The 17,418-nt window shown below is 54.4% G+C and overlaps 7 protein-coding genes across 7 annotated transcripts; 3 read left to right on the top strand and 4 right to left on the bottom strand.

The window, feature by feature from the left end:
- Positions 1 to 245: 245 nt before the first annotated feature.
- Positions 246 to 2,026, bottom strand: CDEST_02283 (Putative aspartic peptidase domain superfamily, Peptidase family A1 domain-containing protein; the record flags this gene model as incomplete). Its single annotated transcript, XM_062918442.1, has 1 exon — positions 246 to 2,026. The coding sequence occupies one exon, from the start codon at positions 2,024 to 2,026 to the stop codon at positions 251 to 253; it is 1,776 nt and encodes a 591-aa protein (XP_062774493.1). The 3' UTR covers positions 246 to 250.
- Positions 2,027 to 2,630: 604 nt separating this feature from the next.
- On the bottom strand, positions 2,631 to 4,703 carry CDEST_02282 (uncharacterized protein). The gene is made up of 3 exons (XM_062918441.1): positions 4,309 to 4,703; positions 3,583 to 4,195; positions 2,631 to 3,505 (listed from the first exon to the last, which is right to left on the bottom strand). The coding sequence occupies exons 1-3, from the start codon at positions 4,410 to 4,412 to the stop codon at positions 3,080 to 3,082; spliced, it is 1,143 nt and encodes a 380-aa protein (XP_062774492.1). The 5' UTR covers positions 4,413 to 4,703; the 3' UTR covers positions 2,631 to 3,079.
- A 94-nt stretch (positions 4,704 to 4,797) lies between these two features.
- On the bottom strand, positions 4,798 to 5,836 carry CDEST_02281 (uncharacterized protein). The gene is made up of 2 exons (XM_062918440.1): positions 5,592 to 5,836; positions 4,798 to 5,410 (listed from the first exon to the last, which is right to left on the bottom strand). Exons 1-2 carry the CDS (start codon positions 5,681 to 5,683, stop codon positions 5,191 to 5,193), a joined length of 312 nt encoding a protein of 103 aa, XP_062774491.1. The 5' UTR covers positions 5,684 to 5,836; the 3' UTR covers positions 4,798 to 5,190.
- A 1,112-nt stretch (positions 5,837 to 6,948) lies between these two features.
- CDEST_02279 (Putative TauD/TfdA-like domain, taurine dioxygenase TauD-like superfamily) lies at positions 6,949 to 11,987 on the top strand (the record flags this gene model as incomplete). Its single annotated transcript, XM_062918438.1, has 6 exons — positions 6,949 to 8,080; positions 8,160 to 10,999; positions 11,060 to 11,123; positions 11,209 to 11,511; positions 11,589 to 11,711; positions 11,767 to 11,987. Exons 2-6 carry the CDS (start codon positions 10,619 to 10,621, stop codon positions 11,985 to 11,987), a joined length of 1,092 nt encoding a protein of 363 aa, XP_062774489.1. The 5' UTR covers positions 6,949 to 8,080; positions 8,160 to 10,618.
- CDEST_02280 (Putative amino acid/polyamine transporter I) lies at positions 7,839 to 9,923 on the bottom strand (the record flags this gene model as incomplete). Its single annotated transcript, XM_062918439.1, has 8 exons — positions 7,839 to 8,066; positions 8,141 to 8,451; positions 8,536 to 8,695; positions 8,763 to 8,864; positions 8,941 to 9,299; positions 9,389 to 9,612; positions 9,675 to 9,825; positions 9,890 to 9,923. 8 exons carry the CDS (start codon positions 9,921 to 9,923, stop codon positions 7,839 to 7,841), a joined length of 1,569 nt encoding a protein of 522 aa, XP_062774490.1.
- A 374-nt stretch (positions 11,988 to 12,361) lies between the features above and the next one.
- CDEST_02278 (Putative membrane-associated, eicosanoid/glutathione metabolism (MAPEG) protein) lies at positions 12,362 to 13,313 on the top strand. Its single transcript, XM_062918437.1, has 3 exons — positions 12,362 to 12,596; positions 12,651 to 12,785; positions 12,841 to 13,313. Exons 1-3 carry the CDS (start codon positions 12,576 to 12,578, stop codon positions 13,129 to 13,131), a joined length of 447 nt encoding a protein of 148 aa, XP_062774488.1. The 5' UTR covers positions 12,362 to 12,575; the 3' UTR covers positions 13,132 to 13,313.
- Positions 13,314 to 15,329: 2,016 nt separating this feature from the next.
- Positions 15,330 to 17,417, top strand: CDEST_02277 (Putative glycoside hydrolase, family 43, concanavalin A-like lectin/glucanase domain superfamily). The gene is made up of 6 exons (XM_062918436.1): positions 15,330 to 15,416; positions 15,474 to 15,615; positions 15,669 to 15,831; positions 15,898 to 16,176; positions 16,233 to 17,234; positions 17,295 to 17,417. Exons 1-6 carry the CDS (start codon positions 15,368 to 15,370, stop codon positions 17,325 to 17,327), a joined length of 1,668 nt encoding a protein of 555 aa, XP_062774487.1. The 5' UTR covers positions 15,330 to 15,367; the 3' UTR covers positions 17,328 to 17,417.
- Position 17,418: the final 1 nt, after the last annotated feature.

Genomic DNA, 17,418 nt, shown 5'->3' with positions numbered 1-17,418 from the left:
TGGAAGGGGGATGATCTTAGAGACATGATGTAGAGATAGAACGTGGATGCCTCGATCAAATTCAGTAGAGTTTGCGTTTTTAGTCAAGACAGTTTGCATGTTTTAACATTTGAAAACCGTTCAAGTCGTTTCAATTTTGACGATTAAAGGAACCCCAGTATATGTGTTTTATTCAAACATATGTACCCAGTCACTTACTCGTAAATAGCACGCCACGTTTTTCTCATTGCTCGACAACTACCATGAACTATCACTTCCCAACTGCCGCCCTATCTGGCGGAGCCGTTGGAGTAGGCAACTCGTACACTACGGAGTCGGTTGGAACTTCATGTCTGACCGTCCGGGTAGATTCGGTATGTGAGCCCATCTCGTGTGGTAATGGCGCTCCCATCTCAACCGGCGGCGTACGAGGGTCGAGCTCAACAGCATGCGTGTGCCCATCCAGCTCGGTGGCTTTGTCCACCCTCAGCATCTTCTGTTCGGCTCCGTGATCCATGAAGCTCTCCCCGGACGAGCCCGCCTGGCTGCTGCTGCCGGCATCGGTTTCCTGGCCTTTGTCTCTCTTGCGGCGCCAGAACCAGAGCCCGAAGACGACGAGGGCGGTCACCGCCACCCCGGCGACGGCGACGCCCGCCTTGCCGCCGGCCGACAGGCGCTCTTCGTCGTTGGCGTCGAAGCTGCTGGGGTCCATGTAGACCGGCCGCCAGTGATCCTGCCAGGTCTTGGCGAAGGACTGGGCCGGGTTCGTCTCGACGGCCGAGCCGTCCAGCTTCTTCACGACGCTCTGCTCCAGGTACGGCCCGGGGGCCTGCGCCATGTACACGACCTCCCCCTCGTAGTCGACGGCCAGGAACGCCGCCTGCAAGAAGGCCCGGCCGAGCTGCCAGAAGCCGTAGGGGGATTCCATAGACTTGCAGGGGAAGTAGCTGACCGGCCGCTCCGCCAGCGGCGGCTCCAGGGTCAGGTTGAGGAGCGTAAAGGGCACTTTGATGGTGAGGTTCGTCGCGCTCTGGTCCGAGAGGACGAAGGCGAGGTACGACGACGAGTTGACAAAGAGCTCGGCTTGCGTGCTCCGCTCCCAGAGGTACAGGCCCGTCGCTTCGTGGCGCGTCATGTGGAGGCTGGTCGCGATCGCCTCGCAGAAGCCCGGGGGCAGGTAGATGTACGGGGACGCCGGGTTCGGGATCACGACCACGGACCCGGGGGCTCCGCCGACGTATTTCGTGTACTGCTCGCCGGTCTCGGTGGACTCTTGCCAGAAGCTGCCGTTGCCCCCCTCGGCGTAAGAGGTCGAGGTGCCGACCTCGACGTCCAGGACGATGTCGTGGAGGTACATGATCGGGATGCTGTCCGTGAGCGTGAAGGTGCCGACCTGGCCGAGGGCCCTGTTCCGCTCGTAGCCGCCGAGGACCAGGGACCCGGGCAGGCCGAGCGCGGCGCTCCCCACGTGCACGCTGAAGGCGTTCCGGTCGATGTCGCCGGACGCCTTGAGCTGCTCGAGGATGGAGGGGACCGTGGTGTCGTCGCTCCTCTCGCTCCGGGGCGCGAAGCCCAGGATGCCGACAGAGGGTCTGTAGTCCGTCTCGCTCAGGGGGGCGCTGCCCGTCCACTTGGTGGCGGCGACAAAGGTCGCGTTGACCTTGATTTGGGTGCCGCTGCCGAACCGCGGCTCCAGCTCCATGCCGTCCCAATACTCGAACCCGGACCACTCGGACTCCATGAAGACGGTGCTGAACCACTTGTCCGAGGCGGCCCGCGAGCGACCCGTGCGGACGGCGCTCGAGGGCATCGTGTACGCGCCGCCGTTGTCCGAGGTGGGGATCTCGGAGACGCCGGAGCCGCCGGGCCACAGGGGCACCTCTTGCATCTGCGACCCCGTGCCGTTGATCTTGACGAGCACCGCTTGCCACGGCCCGTCCGGGCCGAACGTCGTGTTCCCGACGTCGGTCGTCCAGGGAAGCTGCAGTTGGGCGCCAGCGCCCGCGACGGCGGCGGCGGCCAGCAGCAAGGCGCGGCGGGCTGCCATGGACTTGTCGTCGCGTCGTATCTCTTTTTTACACGTCTGTTTCGTATGGCGGTATTAGATGGACATCTGAATCTGCAGTTCCAAAACCGCTATGAAGGGATAGAGAGGGGACCAAGGAGGAGGAGGAGGAGGAGGAGGAGGGAGGGGCTGTATACGGAAGAAAGCCGATCCGTGGTGGGAAACGTGCAGCAGAAACCAAAGGCAGAGAGAGAGAATGTCGTGTTGGTCGTTGGTAGGGCAATGCTGCACCTCAAAGGGGTGTCTTGGAATTTGGAAGACAACCAGTGTCCCTCCTCTTCTTCTCTGGCCTATGGACGGAGCTTTGATCCCTTGGCGACGAGCCCCGTCGCAGGCAGCAGAGCCATGTGGCAGGGTTCCGAATCCAACCAGGGCCGGCTTGTGTTTGTGGCACAGTTAGTTTGCCTGCAGCCAAACACAAGCGAGATTTGCAGCAGCCGAATCCTGATACTGATCCAAACCCTACTGAGTCCTGCTTTCTTTGTCTTTTTGTGATGTTTGGATCTGAAAAAGAACAAGCATTGATGGAGAAAAAAACACCAACATTCACTCGGATGGTGTAGATCTCGACCTTGATTCCCGAGTGGGACGGCCCCGCCGACAACAGTAAATAGATTCTTATGAGGATCCCGGTGGCACTAAGGCAGCCATTCTGTAACGAAGACACCTTGTCAAACCCCATGTGTTAGACAAAGGTTTGCGGGACCCGAGGGGACAATGACCATGTTTCTAATGGATTTCCAGGCTCACCTCACAGTGCATGTGAAATACACTGTTTGTCTCTGTCCCGTGTACCTTACCCCGGATCCCGTCTTTTTTGTCTTCGGGGCCGGGGTTCCACTTCATGCCGGGCCGCCGTCCGGTCCCCATCCGGAGCTTGTCGTTGCCGCCAAACCAATATAAGCCCGGGTTCTACTTACTGAAACCTGAAATGTTCAAAATTCGACAGTTCTCTCATGATGATGCTTTGATAGCCGATGTGCGTTCATCTGATGTACTGGTACCCTTTGCACTCACAGATGGATCACGGACGCATCAATCCCCCTTCATCTTGCCCAGCTCGATCGATATCCTGCCGCTCTCAATCGTCATAGAGCCCCGCTTCGACCACCGATCTTCTTGGTTATGATGCTCCCAAGCCTTTAACCCCGTCAACGCCTCGTCGGCAAAGTCGACGTGCCACGGGGCCCTCGCCGCCCTGCTCTTCTTCATGCCCTTCAGGATCTGCTTCGCCCTCGAACGCCACCACGACTTGTCCTGGGCCGCGGCGCATCGTCTCAGGAACACCAGCAGGAAGCATATCTGGTCGAGCCTGCCGTCGCTCAGAAGCATCTCGCAGACGGTCAGGAGGCGGCTCATCTGCATGCTCTTCTCAGAGTCCAGCTTCGCCGCGAGATCGGGGGAGAGAGCCCCCAGGGGCACGTTCGCAGCCAGGTAGAGCGAGACCCAATGTATGTACACCTAGGCAATCCAGCAAGTTAGCATCAGGCACGCGCGCGTGCGAGCGCTCTCGGTACAGCGCAAGACGAGACATTTACCTCCGTCTCTGAAAGCGGCTCCTTTCGAAGATCCAAGTCTTTGATGGTGCCGTGCTTGGCCGCCATGACCGATAGCTGAGCCACGGCCTCCTCGAGACAGCCTTTCAGGTTGGAGGGGTCGCAGTAATGGAGCAAGACCAGGAGGTCCTTTTCGGGGCCGTCGATCAACGACAAGTCGGACTGTCGGAAGGGCGCAGGAAGGCCGTCGGTCCCCCTGGAGCTCGGGCCGGGCCCCTGTTGTCCGTTGTCGTCATCTGCGTGGCGGTTGAGGAACGGGTTGACCGCGCGGGCGAGGTCCAGCAGGCTCTGCGACGGCGATCCGGTGTCCGTCACGAGGCGCAGGACCGTCTGTTCTATGACGAGGACAGTGAAATCCCGGATGTTGGCCGCCTCTCGCGCTGCGTCGATGGAGGCGTCGAGTCGTTCGACGAGCGAACCCAGTGCTTGCGGGCTGCTCGCGTCTTCTTCGCCTCCTCCGGCCAGGTACTTGTTGCGCAGCTGGGCCGTGGCGAGGATCGCCTGACGGGCTGTCTCGGAGATTATCGGCGGGAGGTGCTGGACCCAGACGGTTGTCGTCGGCAGTGTCTTTGCGACGCGCGGAGGCGGCGGCGGACTTGATGTACACCAAACGTTAGTTAGCTTTGCCCGCCACGGTCGGTCGGTTGCCTTTAGGCTCGATCATTCCATGTCGAGCAAAGAAAAGACAAGGGAGAGCGAGAGACGAACCGCGATGAGGCGCCGCCCATGTTGGAGAGTCTCTGCGACACGGAACTCTGGACTGCTGGGAGGTCGGGGGCACCAAGGACAAACGTGAAAATGGCGGCGTCCATGATGCGCGACGTCTCGAGAGAGTGGGTTTATTCTCTCATACTTAAAGCTTGGAAGAAAGAAGCTGCACTATCTATGTACAATGAGACAAGAGACATACCTATTTCCCTCGCGGCGGCTGAGTCGTATTTCGTGTCTGCACACCTTCAGACTTGAGAGAGCCTTTGGTGGCTTGTCACCAGCGAATCATAACAGACTGGCAGAGTTCCTAACGTCCAAGTCGTCGACGCCACCGGGCATCCCTTCCACCCGTCACGAGACGCGTGCGGGGTTATTGCGCCCCCAACTCATGGTCGTTGCGTGTCAGTAGCCCTCTTGGAACATGGGAGGAAGAGTGGTACCTAACTAAGATCGAGAGCCCTGAACAGATAATCTGTGTGTAACAACAAAAAGAATAATGTGGTATTTTGTGTTTGTGAGCCTCGGAGAGTATTCGATATGTACTCAGGGTTGCTAGTAGTATATACACCGTTGTCCATGATATTTGTTGATGCGTGCCAGATATCAATCATCGTGGCCGCTACCTGACGCCGTGGTTCCGTCCCTTTGAAAATGCGAGCTGTCGATTTCGTACAGCTTCAGCGCCCATAAAGTGTCCCCCCCTGTACGTTTCCTAAACAGATCCCTGCCTGGCTAATGATAATTCCGTAAATGGTCCGTAAAACGCCGTCTGCCGAATGCTTTGTTTGTCGTCCACTCTCCCACGTTTGTTTGTGTTGTGGTGTGGATGATGGTGATGATGATGTCGATAAGGGGAAAAGAATGCTTTGGTCAGGCAGGTCACGCCTGGTTCTGCGACTCGTAGACCTCCATCGCCTTCTCAAGCGCCTCGAGGCTCGACCGGTCACCGTATGCGTCCATCAGCATAGTCGCCCTCTTGCGGTCTTCGATGGCCTGCTTCTCGGCGGCGGCGGTCCTGGCGAGGCGACGTTGGACCATGCCCTCCCGGTAAACGTTCAATCCGTAGCCGACGGCGACGACAGCGACTGTCGGCGGGATCCTGTTGTGACATAGTCCGTCAGTTCCAGCTCTCGTTTACTCCAGTTTGTCCATTCGTCCATTCGTTTGTTCATTCGTTTACCCCGGATGCGGGATGCGGGGGGGGGGCGAGTGACGGGGGTTGATGAGGCCGCTCCGAGGGGTGCGGAGGGTCCTCAGCTCGGCTCGGAGTTAGGACGTACCATCTCATGACGATTCGGCGGGGAGTCTGCATGAAGTAGCTCGAGGGCATGCGAGCGTTTGTGGAAAAGGTCCTCGAGGCTTGTCTAAACATCGTATTGTGTCGAGGGGGGGTTTTGGGTAGGGTGGGAAGTGTGCGTGTGTGGACTGGGGTTGGATTGGTATTTGTATCCTTTGGACTATCGCGTGGGATGGATTGTAATGCAAGGGATAAGGGAAGAGAAGGATCTCTCGGGCTAAAAGCGTGCGCCCGGAGAAGAAGGAGGAGGAGGCGGCAGCTGTAATGTATTCATATAACATGGTGTCTCAAACCCTCGCGCCCATCCCTCTCTCTCTCTCTCTCTGTCTCTTTCTCGCTGTCTTTGTCTGAGACCACCCACCCCCCAGTCCGTCAACCCCCAAGGGCCAAGCATGGTGCACAGCCATCTCCAACCTACCTTGTACATCACTACGTATTCTGTCGAGGGGGGAGACGCAGTATTGGGCGGTACAAGACACCTCCGGCAGGGGGCAAAGCGGGATTCGCGGCCCCAAACCACTGAGGAGGGTGACACCAGCATGGCACCACGCTCAGCAACGAGCCCCAATCAGGCATGGCGCCGCCATCGTTCCAGAGTGTCGATTGTGGGGTGATGTCGACCGATGTGCGGGGTGCCATCGGCACAGCCCGGGTGCAGTAACGTGACGCCTCTGGGGGCAACTGGAGGGAACTCTGAGACTCTCCAGCTCTCTTCCTGTCTACCGGGAACAACCCTGTGGAGGAGGTCAAGTTGAGGAGAAGCTGGCTGGATGGTTGAGGGACTCCCCCCCCCCCCCCCCCCCCCTTCCCCCTGTTTGTGCATCTCTCGTGCATCTCCGTCCCATCTACAGAAGTAAATGGCCCTGGACTTCCCAAGCTGCCAGGCAGCACAGCCCCCCCGCAGCTTTGTTTTGGCTTTTTTGCGGGTGTGGGTGGTGCTAGCTGGCGTCTCGATCTCAACGGTACATGGTTGGCTGGCTGGCGTTCTCTCACGGGTTTTGGGTGGGTTCTTGAATGGCGAGTTGCCGACTCTGAACTGAACTGAACTGAACTGAAGATGAAGATGAAGATGAAGAGTGAAGACTGGAGCATCGGTTAGCCGAACGGCGGAGGTCGGAGGGTCCCGTATGCTGTCGGCATTGTCACTCGTTTGTTTCTTCCATGCCATGTTATGCTGGTGAGATTATGACATCCATCGTACGTCTGAAGCAGCACGGCATTGGGTTCGGGTCTCGACACCGAGCCGCTTTCTCTGGTCTCTAGGGGGGGAGGGCAGGGGAGCTCAGACTCTTCAACAATCTTTCAAGTCTCCATCCACACTCCATCCACGACGTGCCGAAGTTATCGTGGTCCCCATCCACGAAGCGGTAAATTGTCATCGGCCGTCTGTGAGAAGGCCGATTCCACCCGCGAAAAATGGCTGAAAACGACAAAGACTCCACCCAGACCTAGTCCCGAGAGCTCGTTGCATAGCCGAGAACCCTCGTTGATGTCATCTTCTGGTCCCTGATTCTTCCTCTCTCTCTCTGGGTTCATTTCCCGTACTTCCTCCTTCGTCCATTTTGCCTGGGGCCCTTGCAACCGCGCTTAGCTCAATCTTGACTGCGAAACCCCATCCGAGTCGGGCGCCTCTTTGGGGATCTTGGACTCTGAATGGTTCGTGCAAGGGACCCTTCCACTCCCCCCTGGTGCGGCCATTCGATATCCCTCTCCAATTTCCATCAATGAGCCCAACGCATTTTCTCGACCTCAAGTCTCCACCAATCACCGCCTTCTACATACTGTGCCAAGTATGTTTTCCTGGCTGCTGGCGTTCACGACGTCACACAACACGCGATCCGGGTGCTTCGACTAAGCCACGACATTAACCCTATGACGATGGCTTCGAGTTGCCAATGATACGTTCAGGCTGTTCAAAGCGCTTTTATGATTGTAGCAAACGATTTTGTTGAACTCAAAAGTTTCATTCCCAATCTGACCAAGGACTTCTTTTTGGTGCATCCTCAGATCTGCGTTTCCTGGGAACGCTGCTTTCTGTCCTTTTTTTTCCCTTTTGGGGGGGAGGGCCATCCACACAGGAGTCGAATTCACACTTAGCCCCCTAGGTTGTTCAGGTTTACGACAAGCACTACACAGTTGATGGACAAGTTGCATCGTTTGATGAAACGAAGCTCTCTTCATTACACTTGAGACTACCGGCCTCGCACAGAATCTGCCTCTATCGAGTCCATCATCTCTTGACCCTCTGAAACCTGGTAACCGTAGACCCGTCACTGAGTTCCTGCTGGATCTCTCGATGTCTATAACCGAAGATCCTGGGCACAATGACGAACCGTAAAGCATAGTAGATGATGCCAAGAGAAAGGATGCCCAAAGCCACCACGGACGACAGCCAGTAGGGGAGCGAAGTGCTGCCTTTGCCGTTTGGCGGTCGCACAAACGGCATGACGATCAAGAACTAACCGAAAAATGGTCAGCAACCCCGACAACCATTTTCTCTCTCTCTCATCTTGGGCGAGAAATAAGACTTACTATGTTCGCTGCAAGATAGATGCCGATCAAGACCCAAGGGGCGCGGAGCGGCGATTGGAAATTCTCCCGGTCGGTGAAACGCAGCTTCACGAGACCAACCGTGATCGCCGTCAACAGGACAGTGGTCGGGTAGCTCGACAGACTAACGACGAAGCTGAAGGCGTCTCCGGCCGGCGGGGCGCAGATGAAGAGAATCGTCACGCCGAGATGAAGAAGCAGGGCGTAGATGGGCGTGCGGAAGGGCCTGTTCTCCATGAACAGGTTCGAGAACGGCAGCACCCCGTCCTTTGCGAGTTCTTGCAACAGCCGCGCTTTACCAAGGTCAAGTCAGTCGATCAAAGCTCACAAGACGCAAACGCTGTGTTGTTGTTACGCGACGGGGGGTTGCAACTGACGAATGGTGAAGGCAACTCCGAGGAGATGTCCGAGGGCGGAGAGCGCTACTAATGCTGGAAGAGCCTTGGCTCCAGCCGATGCGCCGAAGACGTTCTCGAACAAGGTCGCGGCGACGGTAACCTTTGCGGCGATGAAGGCTTCCTTGGGCACGACGGCGAACTTGACGCAGGGTGAGGCCGTCCGTCAGCTTTGATCTTCTCTACCAATGTAGACGAGACAAACTCACGTATGCAACATTCGCCAGCAGATACAGCACGGCAATCACGCTCATCGAGAGAGGCAAGGCGATTCTCAGCGTCTTTTGCGGATTGCGGACTTCAGACAACACCTGTGTAGAAGTTCAAAGAATCAGCCGGGGGGGAGGTCGTAGGTAGCTTCGGTGGACGGGGCTCCTCCTCTCTTACAGCGTTGACGTTGTCGTAACCTTGGAAGGAAAAGATGACGTTCAGAATGGCAGTGCCGATGTTGTACCCGCTGTTCGACGTGCCCTCAAAGGCGTTGGTGAAGTTGTGAGGACTCTCCACCCTCAGATGCCCGGCCAGGGCAGCGAACCCGCAACAGACGATGAAGAGGAGGGTGAACAGCTTCACGGCCGAAAGCAGATCCTGGATGCCCCTGCCCACGCGAGGCGCGACTGTATGGATCCCGACGGAGAAGACGGCGCCGGCGATGGCGACACCGCGGAGCTTCCACGTCGTCGAGTCGGCACCGGACGCCACGAGGATGTAGGAAGAGAAGGTGATGGCATTACTAGCCGAAACCTCTTTTGAGATGCGTGTGTTAGCCGGACCACCACCACACGGAAAAAGTTCTACTACTGTGCCAGAGAGAGTGAGACGGAAAACTACTCACGCAAGAAGACGCAGTAAAAGACGTAGATGCAGGTCTGCATCACCCGCGGGCTGAAGGAACGCTCGAGGTAGTTCTTGATGCCGCCCGACCTGGGGATGGCGCTCCCAAACTCCAACATGACGAAGATGCCGCACGTGGAGATGACGGCACCGATGACCCAGCACATCAGGGCCATGCCAACGCTGCCCGAGAGCTTGAAGATGGTGCTGGGCGTCGAGAAGATGCTACTTTCGTCAGCAAAACAAGTCTCGTGTCAGCATCCCACCCTGGACACCTGGGAACGCACCCCGCGCCGATAATCTTGTTCACAATCAAGGACACGGCCCCGAAGAGTCCTATGGTTCGTTCCTGCAGGACGTTGGCCTCGACGATGCCGAGCCTGACATCTTTGCCAGAATCATCACCAGCGTCGCTTGAAGAACGAGTCGCAGGTACCGCTGAAACAAGACATTTTAGCTTCCGGTCTCCCCACAGATATCAGAAGGCTACCCGTTCGCTTACCCTGGATGCAGTCATCTAGATCCTTTGATGCCATCTTGTCAACTCTCCCAGCGGAATCAAGTGCAGAGTAAAGATATTGAGAACTGCAGACGCCAGGAATCCCTATGAAAAATGAAAAAAAACCCACTTCCAAAAATAAAACCCTCCAAAAAACTTATGGCAATGAGGCTTAACTCGTCGTCTGCAACGATACCCCGTATTTCGAAAAGTCTTAGCTACCGGGCGAGCCCGCCGTGCAAGGGCGCCAAGCACGCCATTATGGAGCCGAGATGTCGTATCAACACACTCAGCACCACTTCAGCAACCAACGACACGAATCACGACGGGTTTTCTCAACAATGAAGGATCATTAGTTCGCAAGTTGGTTTTGCGTTTTGCATGCATCCCTCGGAGAGAAGTGCCGAATGCTTGGCTGATCCAGCCGGAAACTCGTGCGCTGCTAACGCTGTCAGTCGAGGTCGGAGACAGTCCGATGATGTCGTGCTTCGGACTCAGGATTCGCCATCCGATGCCCTCTGGTCATTGGGCGGTGGTTACAGACAACGGGGAATACATTCAGCCGATATCCAGACCATCTCCGACTGCGGATCAAGATACCCGGGATCGGGGTCTGTACTCGGTGTCTCGTAAGGTGACACCTTAAATGCATCAACTCCGGTCACAATCATACCAATTTTGGGAAACTCACTCTTTTCCGGATCTTTATCTACGAAATCTCATCAATCAATAATGGCTGTCGAATTCGAGCCCTTTGAGGTCCCTGGTGCCAGAAGCTACTTCGGCCATGCTCTGCCGTACGGGTTGCAAGTAAAACAGAAAGGGGAGAACGGCAACGCACCGCCAGTTTCCGAGTCTGCAGCGGCTCTCCGCGCCCTAGGCGAGTCGGGAAGGCTTCAGGAGCTCTTGGAGCGACACGGAGCGGTGTTGGTTCGCGGGGCAGGGCAGCCCTCCGCGGAGACCTTCTCCAGGCTTGTGGGTGCGGCCGAACGGGGCCGAGGCTCGCTTCCTCATGTGCAAATCGGTCTGGCCGGCAAGAGAACGCCGCTTGCAGAGAACGTCTGGACTGCGAACGAAGGTTCCCCGAGCACTCGTTTCTACCAGCACAACGAGGTAAGGTCGGTGGCACCGAAACGCAAGACACCGCATCTCTGGCTCACGCGCAGCATGTAGTATTCTAGATATACCCGGTTTCCTTCCAACATCCACTTCTATTGCGTGAAGAAGGCGCCCAAAGGTCAGAGTCGTGAAGTGCTATTCCATGATCGATCCCAGTGCGCCCGTCCAGCGTCCAAAATCGTTAACTTTCCCGCACCACGCAGGCGGAGCAACCCCGATTGCGAACAGCGCAAATGTCTTTGAGAAGGTCCAGGCTGAGATCCCCGAGCTCGTGGAGGAGATCCGCAAGCGGGGGTTGGGTATGAAAATGATCTTCCGCGCCCCTGGCGACGAGGCCAAGGTAAACCAGTTCAACTGGGCCGGCGAGCATAGCTTCGGACAGGAACTGTTGCCAGGCGACGACGAAGCGACGACAAGAGAAAAGGTGGAGAGACAAGTCAGGAGATTGACGTCGGACTTCAAGTGGAATGCTGATGGGAGCCTTGAGTTGACGCAACACATCCCCGGTAAGCTACAGATATCCTATCGTCCGACGCTGTGGTGGGTACTCAATGTCAAGAGACTTTGCTGACTGAGACGATAGGACTTCGAAGATTGCCGGCCAGCGGTAGACCCGTGTGGTTCAACGGGCTTGTTGGCCGACATGGCATCACTCGAGATATCGGTGCTCTCGATCCTCCGCATATTGGTCGTGACGGCATGACCTGTACGCTCGCGACCAGCCTTCTCCTCTCCATGCCATCAACCGCTAACTCGCCCAGATCTTCCTTGTGTCTACGGCGATGAGACGCCGATTCCGCGTGAGCTTCTCGACAAGCTTATCGAAGTCATCGACAAGGAGGAAATCAGCCTGGTTCTAGAGGAGGGGGATCTCTTGCTTGTGGACAACTTCCAAGTTTCCCATGGGAGAGAGCCTTGGGAAGGAGACAGGCAGATATTGGTTTCCATGTGGGACGCGTCGACTCCGATCGGCGTCTTTTGAGCACGCTTTGAATCCAGGCATTTGACGAAATGACCAAACTCAAGGCAGACTGTAGCTCTGGCAACTCATCATCACTAATGACAACGTCGTGGCATATGTACAATGCCATGCAATACTAACAATGACGCCATTACAGTTAGTGTTGGCCATTACAGTTAGTATTGGACTATGACGCGGCACCGATTATCTCGGGAGATTGGTGAGCGGACGTTTGGCTTACCAACAACGCGATAAGCTTGAAGCGGTAGTATTCTTGCCGTGACTAGAGAGACTGATACGAAAACACGTTGAGCAAATAGAACCCGAAGGTAGCTCAAAGGGTAAGCGAGTATCTCTGTGGTTTGTAATAAACGTCATTGATTGTCCCGATCGGGGTGAACGCGGTCCAACGACGAAGTCCGAAGGCCGAGAATCCGTCCAATGAATGCCTGGAGAAGATGCTGGGTATTGAATCCTAGTGGAGTAAATCACAGCAATAATCGAGAACCACGCTCTCAACTCGACGGTACATATAGCATCAAACTCTAGTACATTAGGTTCAACTGGGAACCATTATACCGCGCAAAAGTATACTTACCAGGTTTCGCTATGAACATATCGTACTTCACAGTGAGCTGGAAACAAAGCCTTGTTGTTGGTAACTGATAGCTAACATGGAAGCAGATCCCGCCGGCGCTGGTTCTCGCCCTTTTTGGACGGCTTTACTCGGGCATTTTGGGGCCCGGGAAAATGCTGTTTGACCGCAACAATCCAAGGGGCTTTCCTGAAACCATCAAGAATGCCGAGTTGGATGAAAAGGTATGCTACAGGAAAGATCTTCAGGCAACATGGACTTTCTGACATTCTGCTTTAGACCCGGGGCCGTTTACTGCGGGCTGAAGCATGTTCAGCCAACGGCTTTGAAGGCCTCCCGCTGTTCGCCGCTGCGGTGACGGCAGGCAATTCTGCAGGTGTCTCTGCGTTGACCATGAATGTGCTCTCGTTAGCTTGGCTGGCGAGCCGTGTGCTGTACATATTCGTGTACATCTGGTATCAGGAGACAGAAAAGCTTGCCCTGGGGCAGGCACCGCTTCGATTCAAGATATGGTCGGTTGGCGCAATGCTGTGCATGTCTATGTTTGTTTTAGCTGGATTGAAGTCCTGACTTGGAAGTTTCTGAGGCCTGCGTGGAAGCTGTAGATAGTTCGGTGAGATCGTTTGACTGAGGAAGGCCGCCATGCGCGGAGTACCAGCTCTACATCCAGACCACAAGTTCTTCGGGGAAGGATAGCGAAACAAATGAGAAGTCAGAAAGTCGGTGCATATCCCATAGTGTCCTATTAAGCTACCTTTGAGAAAATATGAGCCTTTCATCAAGTTACAAAGCCTTTTCGCAGATGTCACAATGCAGATATCGTTCTAAGACGACGTGACACCTCAAAAAGGACCGATGCTTACAACCTGCGGTCATATGAAGACAGACGAAATCAATGAACCTCGTGCCAAGACCTATCTTGTAAGAGAGTCTCGATGTTGATGAGAATATTAATAATATAAGAATATTAAGAAATACCTTCTTGCGTAGCAAAGTGCCTCTGAAGACAATTGACTGATGAGTAAAGATTCTACAGGATCAACATAAACGTGTGAGACTTTTTGTTTGACTTAATCAACAAATGAAAAAGGAGTGCATTTAAGTCATAATAGTGAATCACACCTATATTAGGTTGCCAATTTGAGCGAGTTTGTCCCAAGACGTGTTGCCCCCGGAAAGTTGTGATGACGACAGTAATAGACGCGATTCACTAGATTTACCAACGCTCGTAGAGACCTGGTCAAGACTAGAATACTCAATGTAATTCACTGGGTTTGGTAGGATTAACTAAATCACCTGAAGAGCATCTGTGATAGACATATCTCTGCAATGGATAGTCCACAAATATAAAGACCGTGTAGACCACGTTGAGGCTGAGACTTGAAGAAACAACACCAACCAGCATCACTTTACAGTAAACGCAAGCAAACTTCATCTGCTGAGAAGACCTTCACAACCAACTCTGTCTTCTTGTTTCTTTCACGCTTTCCAAAAGCCCAAATTTGCCAGAAGGACCTAATACTACAGTCCGCGTCAACAATGCTGGATCTCTCCTAACCCAGTCACAAAAACCCCCGCAAACAGTATGTTACCAAGACCTTGAAGTGCATGAAACGAGCCAGAGAACTAACAATCAGTTTGGCGTCTCTTAGATCTTTCAAAATGTGTACCGAGGCCCACACGCACATCCTCTGCAAGACATGCGGCGCTTGGTATAAGACCGCCATGGCCAGGAGAACGGTGTGCTGGCCTACCCCATGCAGCGAAGTCCAAATTATTAGTGCAGGAAGCATCATTCGTGGCCTTTGCCTCAGCCCCTGCTTGCGTTAGTCGAGGAAGAAGCTTGGTACATCTCCTCCCGTCGTAGACTGCTTTCGACATCGATAGTTGGGTTCGAAACCATGGGGAGGGGAAGTGTTATTAGGATATGCTTTTCGCCCGCTTACAGAAGATGGTACGTAGACTAGACAACACCAAGCCAATGTCAAGCAAGTAAAAGTGAAAACGGATTCTCCAGCGCCGTCATCTTTGCCTTTGATGAATATGAAGGCCTGGTACAAAAAGGCGGCCATGACAGCAGCAGAGACCGTGGATGGTTGAAAGAAAGGCTTTGTTGTACTTACCAAAAGGCTCGAATACCCCCCGCTTTCACCTCCAAGTCCAACTTCCACTCATAACACTTTCCGAGTTGGATGTTTTGCGAACTAGGGGCCAAAAACTGGATACCACGCATCAACCCCACGCTAACATAAACCGTGGCAAGTCCGCTGGCCTAATGTTATCACGAGTCTTGAAGGTATGTGCGATTATTACAGAATAGAAGAGGCCGTCTTCATCAAAAAGAAACAGAGAGACTGATTGTGCAAACATCTATCAGTTGACCTGCCCACTTGTCACCTTACACCACACACATACTACTAGGTTTAGGTCATTCACAAAAAAACACAAGCATACTGAAGAGTGTCTCTCTCCGTGCATTGAACTCTGAATTAGCCGGCTACTTACCTACTTACTTTGCAGCGGCTAAGAAGCCCGCTCCGCCTCGGCAAGCATCATTGCGAATACCGAGTACAGTACATGCGCCAAGTTTGACCCCATTGAGCTTAGATGCAATGCAACGTGCGATCCGGGGTGAATTGAGCCTGGCATTTACCCGTGAGGGGTCAAAACACGAACGTCATGATCAACCGGTTATTGGGTGATTTTATATAAACTCCATAGTGCGGAGAGAGGGGACTACTCAGTGCTGAGTAGTTATTGAGGTGTGATTTCGGAGCATCGGGCATTTCGTTACCGGTCACACAACATGAAATACGCAACGGTCTTGTCGGCTTCGGCCATATCTCTGTTCGCAAGTGAGTCCTTGAATATAAAATTGAAACTCTACTGGTCCTGACAAACCTTTTCGATAGCCTTGGCAAGCTGTCTCGTGAATCCAATCATCCCAGGGTTCAATCCCGATCCTACCATCATCAGAGTGGGACAGGATTTCTTTTTGGCCACCAGTACTTTCGAGTACTTTCCCGGGGTCCCGATTTATCATTCCACTGACCTGTAAGTGCTTCTGTCTTGGGGTTCTTCACATGCGGTTCCTTAATGCAGAATAGCGTGAAATGGGAGAACATTGGGCATGCGCTCAGTCGACCCTCGCAGCTGAACCTGCGTGGCACTGCACCTAGCGGTGGCATCTTCGCACCGACACTGAGACATCACGATGGCACGTTTTACTTGATCGACACTGTCTTCGATCTCATCAGTCCTCCTGACAACGTAAGTATCGCCTAAGACATATGCAATCTCGTTTTAGTGCTCCCAGGTTGAAATTGTGCGCAATAGGTCACCAGAGTACCTCGCTCATTCTACGTGACAACGCCAAACATCTTTGACGAGACCAGTTGGAGTGAGCCCACCTACGTGGATCAATGGGGTTTCGACCCCGATCTATTTTTTGACGATGACGGCACAGTTTATCTGACTACAACGTTTTCGGAATTCGTCGACAACGGAAACTTTGCCAACTGGATCACGGAGATAGACATTAAGACGGGAGACTCGTTAAGCAACTCGCGGCTGCTTCATACAACAACAGTACCCCCTGAGCTTGGTTACCCACTTGTGAGTTTACTCAGAAATCTATCTGCCTGAAGTCTCGTTGACGCACAGATCCATAGACAGAGGGAAGCCACTTGTACAAGTTGAATGGGACATACTATATGATCACTGCCGACTCGGGAACTGAGGCTAATCACAAGGCCAACGTCTATCGATCCAAGACGTTGGATGGCCCATGGGAGGGTAACCCGCACAATCCCGTCTTGTGGAATGGAGAAGACATGTCTCTGCCTGTCCTAGCCACTGGCCATGCTGACATTGTCAACGACACCAACGGCAACTGGTGGGCAGTCTTCCTCGCCACGCGCCCCCAAAACCCGAGAAATAGTACCGGCTTGCCCCAGCTCGGTCGCGAGACCTTCTTGTGTCCCGTGACGTGGGACGAGAATGGGTGGCCCATTTTCAACAACAACGAGCCGATCACGGAGCACTTGCCAGGCGTCCTCTACGACCTCGACAGGCCTCGGGTCTGGCGCGACGACTTCGAGGGCGGGCTGGTAGACAAGTCATACTACTACCTGCGGACGCCCTACAAGGACTTCAAAGACTTCGAGTCCAGCCCCGGGAAACTCCGCATCAGAGGAAACGTGTACACGCTCAACGACCGCGAGACCCCGGCGGCGCTGCTTCGCAAGCAGGCCGATATCAACACGACATTCAGCACCGAAGTCAGCGCGTTCAGCCCGGACTCCTCGCGGCAAGAGGCTGGTGCCAGCGTCTACCTCAGCATCCACTACCACGACGAGATCGCCCTTACCTACTCGAACGAGACGGGAAAGCGGTGCATTGTCATCCACACAAGGACCGGTCCGGATGCAACGCGCAATACTACTTACGTCGAGGACGAGGAGGTCGCCAAGGGCGTCCCGGTGAAGCTCTTCATCGAGGCAAAGGACGTGGGATATCGGTTGGGCTATTCGACTGGCTGCAAAGCCCCGCTGTGGCTCGCGAGCGTCGAGAACCGTTGGCTGCAGTTGTACGTGGAAGGGTGGCAGAACTTTGTCGGGACACACTTTGCCATTTACAGCACAGGAACTAAACTCCCGACCCTCAATCCGGCGGTAAGTCATTGTGTAAAATCCCCCTGGTGAGTCAAGAGCTTGAGCTGACGGTGCTTGCAGGATTTTGAATACATCCAGACTGAACTGAACTGAGCGTCAGAGTCCTGGTAGCCATTTTATCTCCAGATTTGTCATACAAGTGAGCTCCGGCTCATCCAGAGGCGTATTTGGACCAGTTCAAGTT

The sequence above is a fragment of the Colletotrichum destructivum genome, chromosome 2, assembly GCF_034447905.1.
Source record: "Colletotrichum destructivum chromosome 2, complete sequence".
NCBI classification, from domain to species: domain Eukaryota; kingdom Fungi; phylum Ascomycota; class Sordariomycetes; order Glomerellales; family Glomerellaceae; genus Colletotrichum; species Colletotrichum destructivum.
The sequence above is the reverse complement of the archived record's forward strand: the minus strand, read 5'-3'. Positions and strand labels throughout refer to the sequence as shown.

Excerpts from the sequence above, each read along its gene's own strand:
- CDEST_02281 (XM_062918440.1), bottom strand. The coding sequence starts at position 5,683 with ATGTTTAGACAAGCCTCGAGGACCTTTTCCACAAACGCTCGCATGCCC. Across the intron at positions 5,411-5,591 it reads CGCCGAATCGTCATGAGATG|GATCCCGCCGACAGTCGCTG; the intron begins GTACGTCCTAAC and ends ATGTCACAACAG.
- CDEST_02282 (XM_062918441.1), bottom strand. The coding sequence starts at position 4,412 with ATGGACGCCGCCATTTTCACGTTTGTCCTTGGTGCCCCCGACCTCCCA. Across the intron at positions 4,196-4,308 it reads ATGGGCGGCGCCTCATCGCG|TCCGCCGCCGCCTCCGCGCG; the intron begins GTTCGTCTCTCG and ends GTGTACATCAAG. Across the intron at positions 3,506-3,582 it reads AGCCGCTTTCAGAGACGGAG|GTGTACATACATTGGGTCTC; the intron begins GTAAATGTCTCG and ends TGGATTGCCTAG.
- CDEST_02277 (XM_062918436.1), top strand. The coding sequence starts at position 15,368 with ATGAAATACGCAACGGTCTTGTCGGCTTCGGCCATATCTCTGTTCGCA. Across the intron at positions 16,177-16,232 it reads CTGAGCTTGGTTACCCACTT|ACAGAGGGAAGCCACTTGTA; the intron begins GTGAGTTTACTC and ends ACAGATCCATAG. Across the intron at positions 17,235-17,294 it reads TCCCGACCCTCAATCCGGCG|GATTTTGAATACATCCAGAC; the intron begins GTAAGTCATTGT and ends CGGTGCTTGCAG.
- CDEST_02278 (XM_062918437.1), top strand. The coding sequence starts at position 12,576 with ATGAACATATCGTACTTCACA. Across the intron at positions 12,597-12,650 it reads TGAACATATCGTACTTCACA|ATCCCGCCGGCGCTGGTTCT; the intron begins GTGAGCTGGAAA and ends ACATGGAAGCAG. Across the intron at positions 12,786-12,840 it reads ATGCCGAGTTGGATGAAAAG|ACCCGGGGCCGTTTACTGCG; the intron begins GTATGCTACAGG and ends ATTCTGCTTTAG.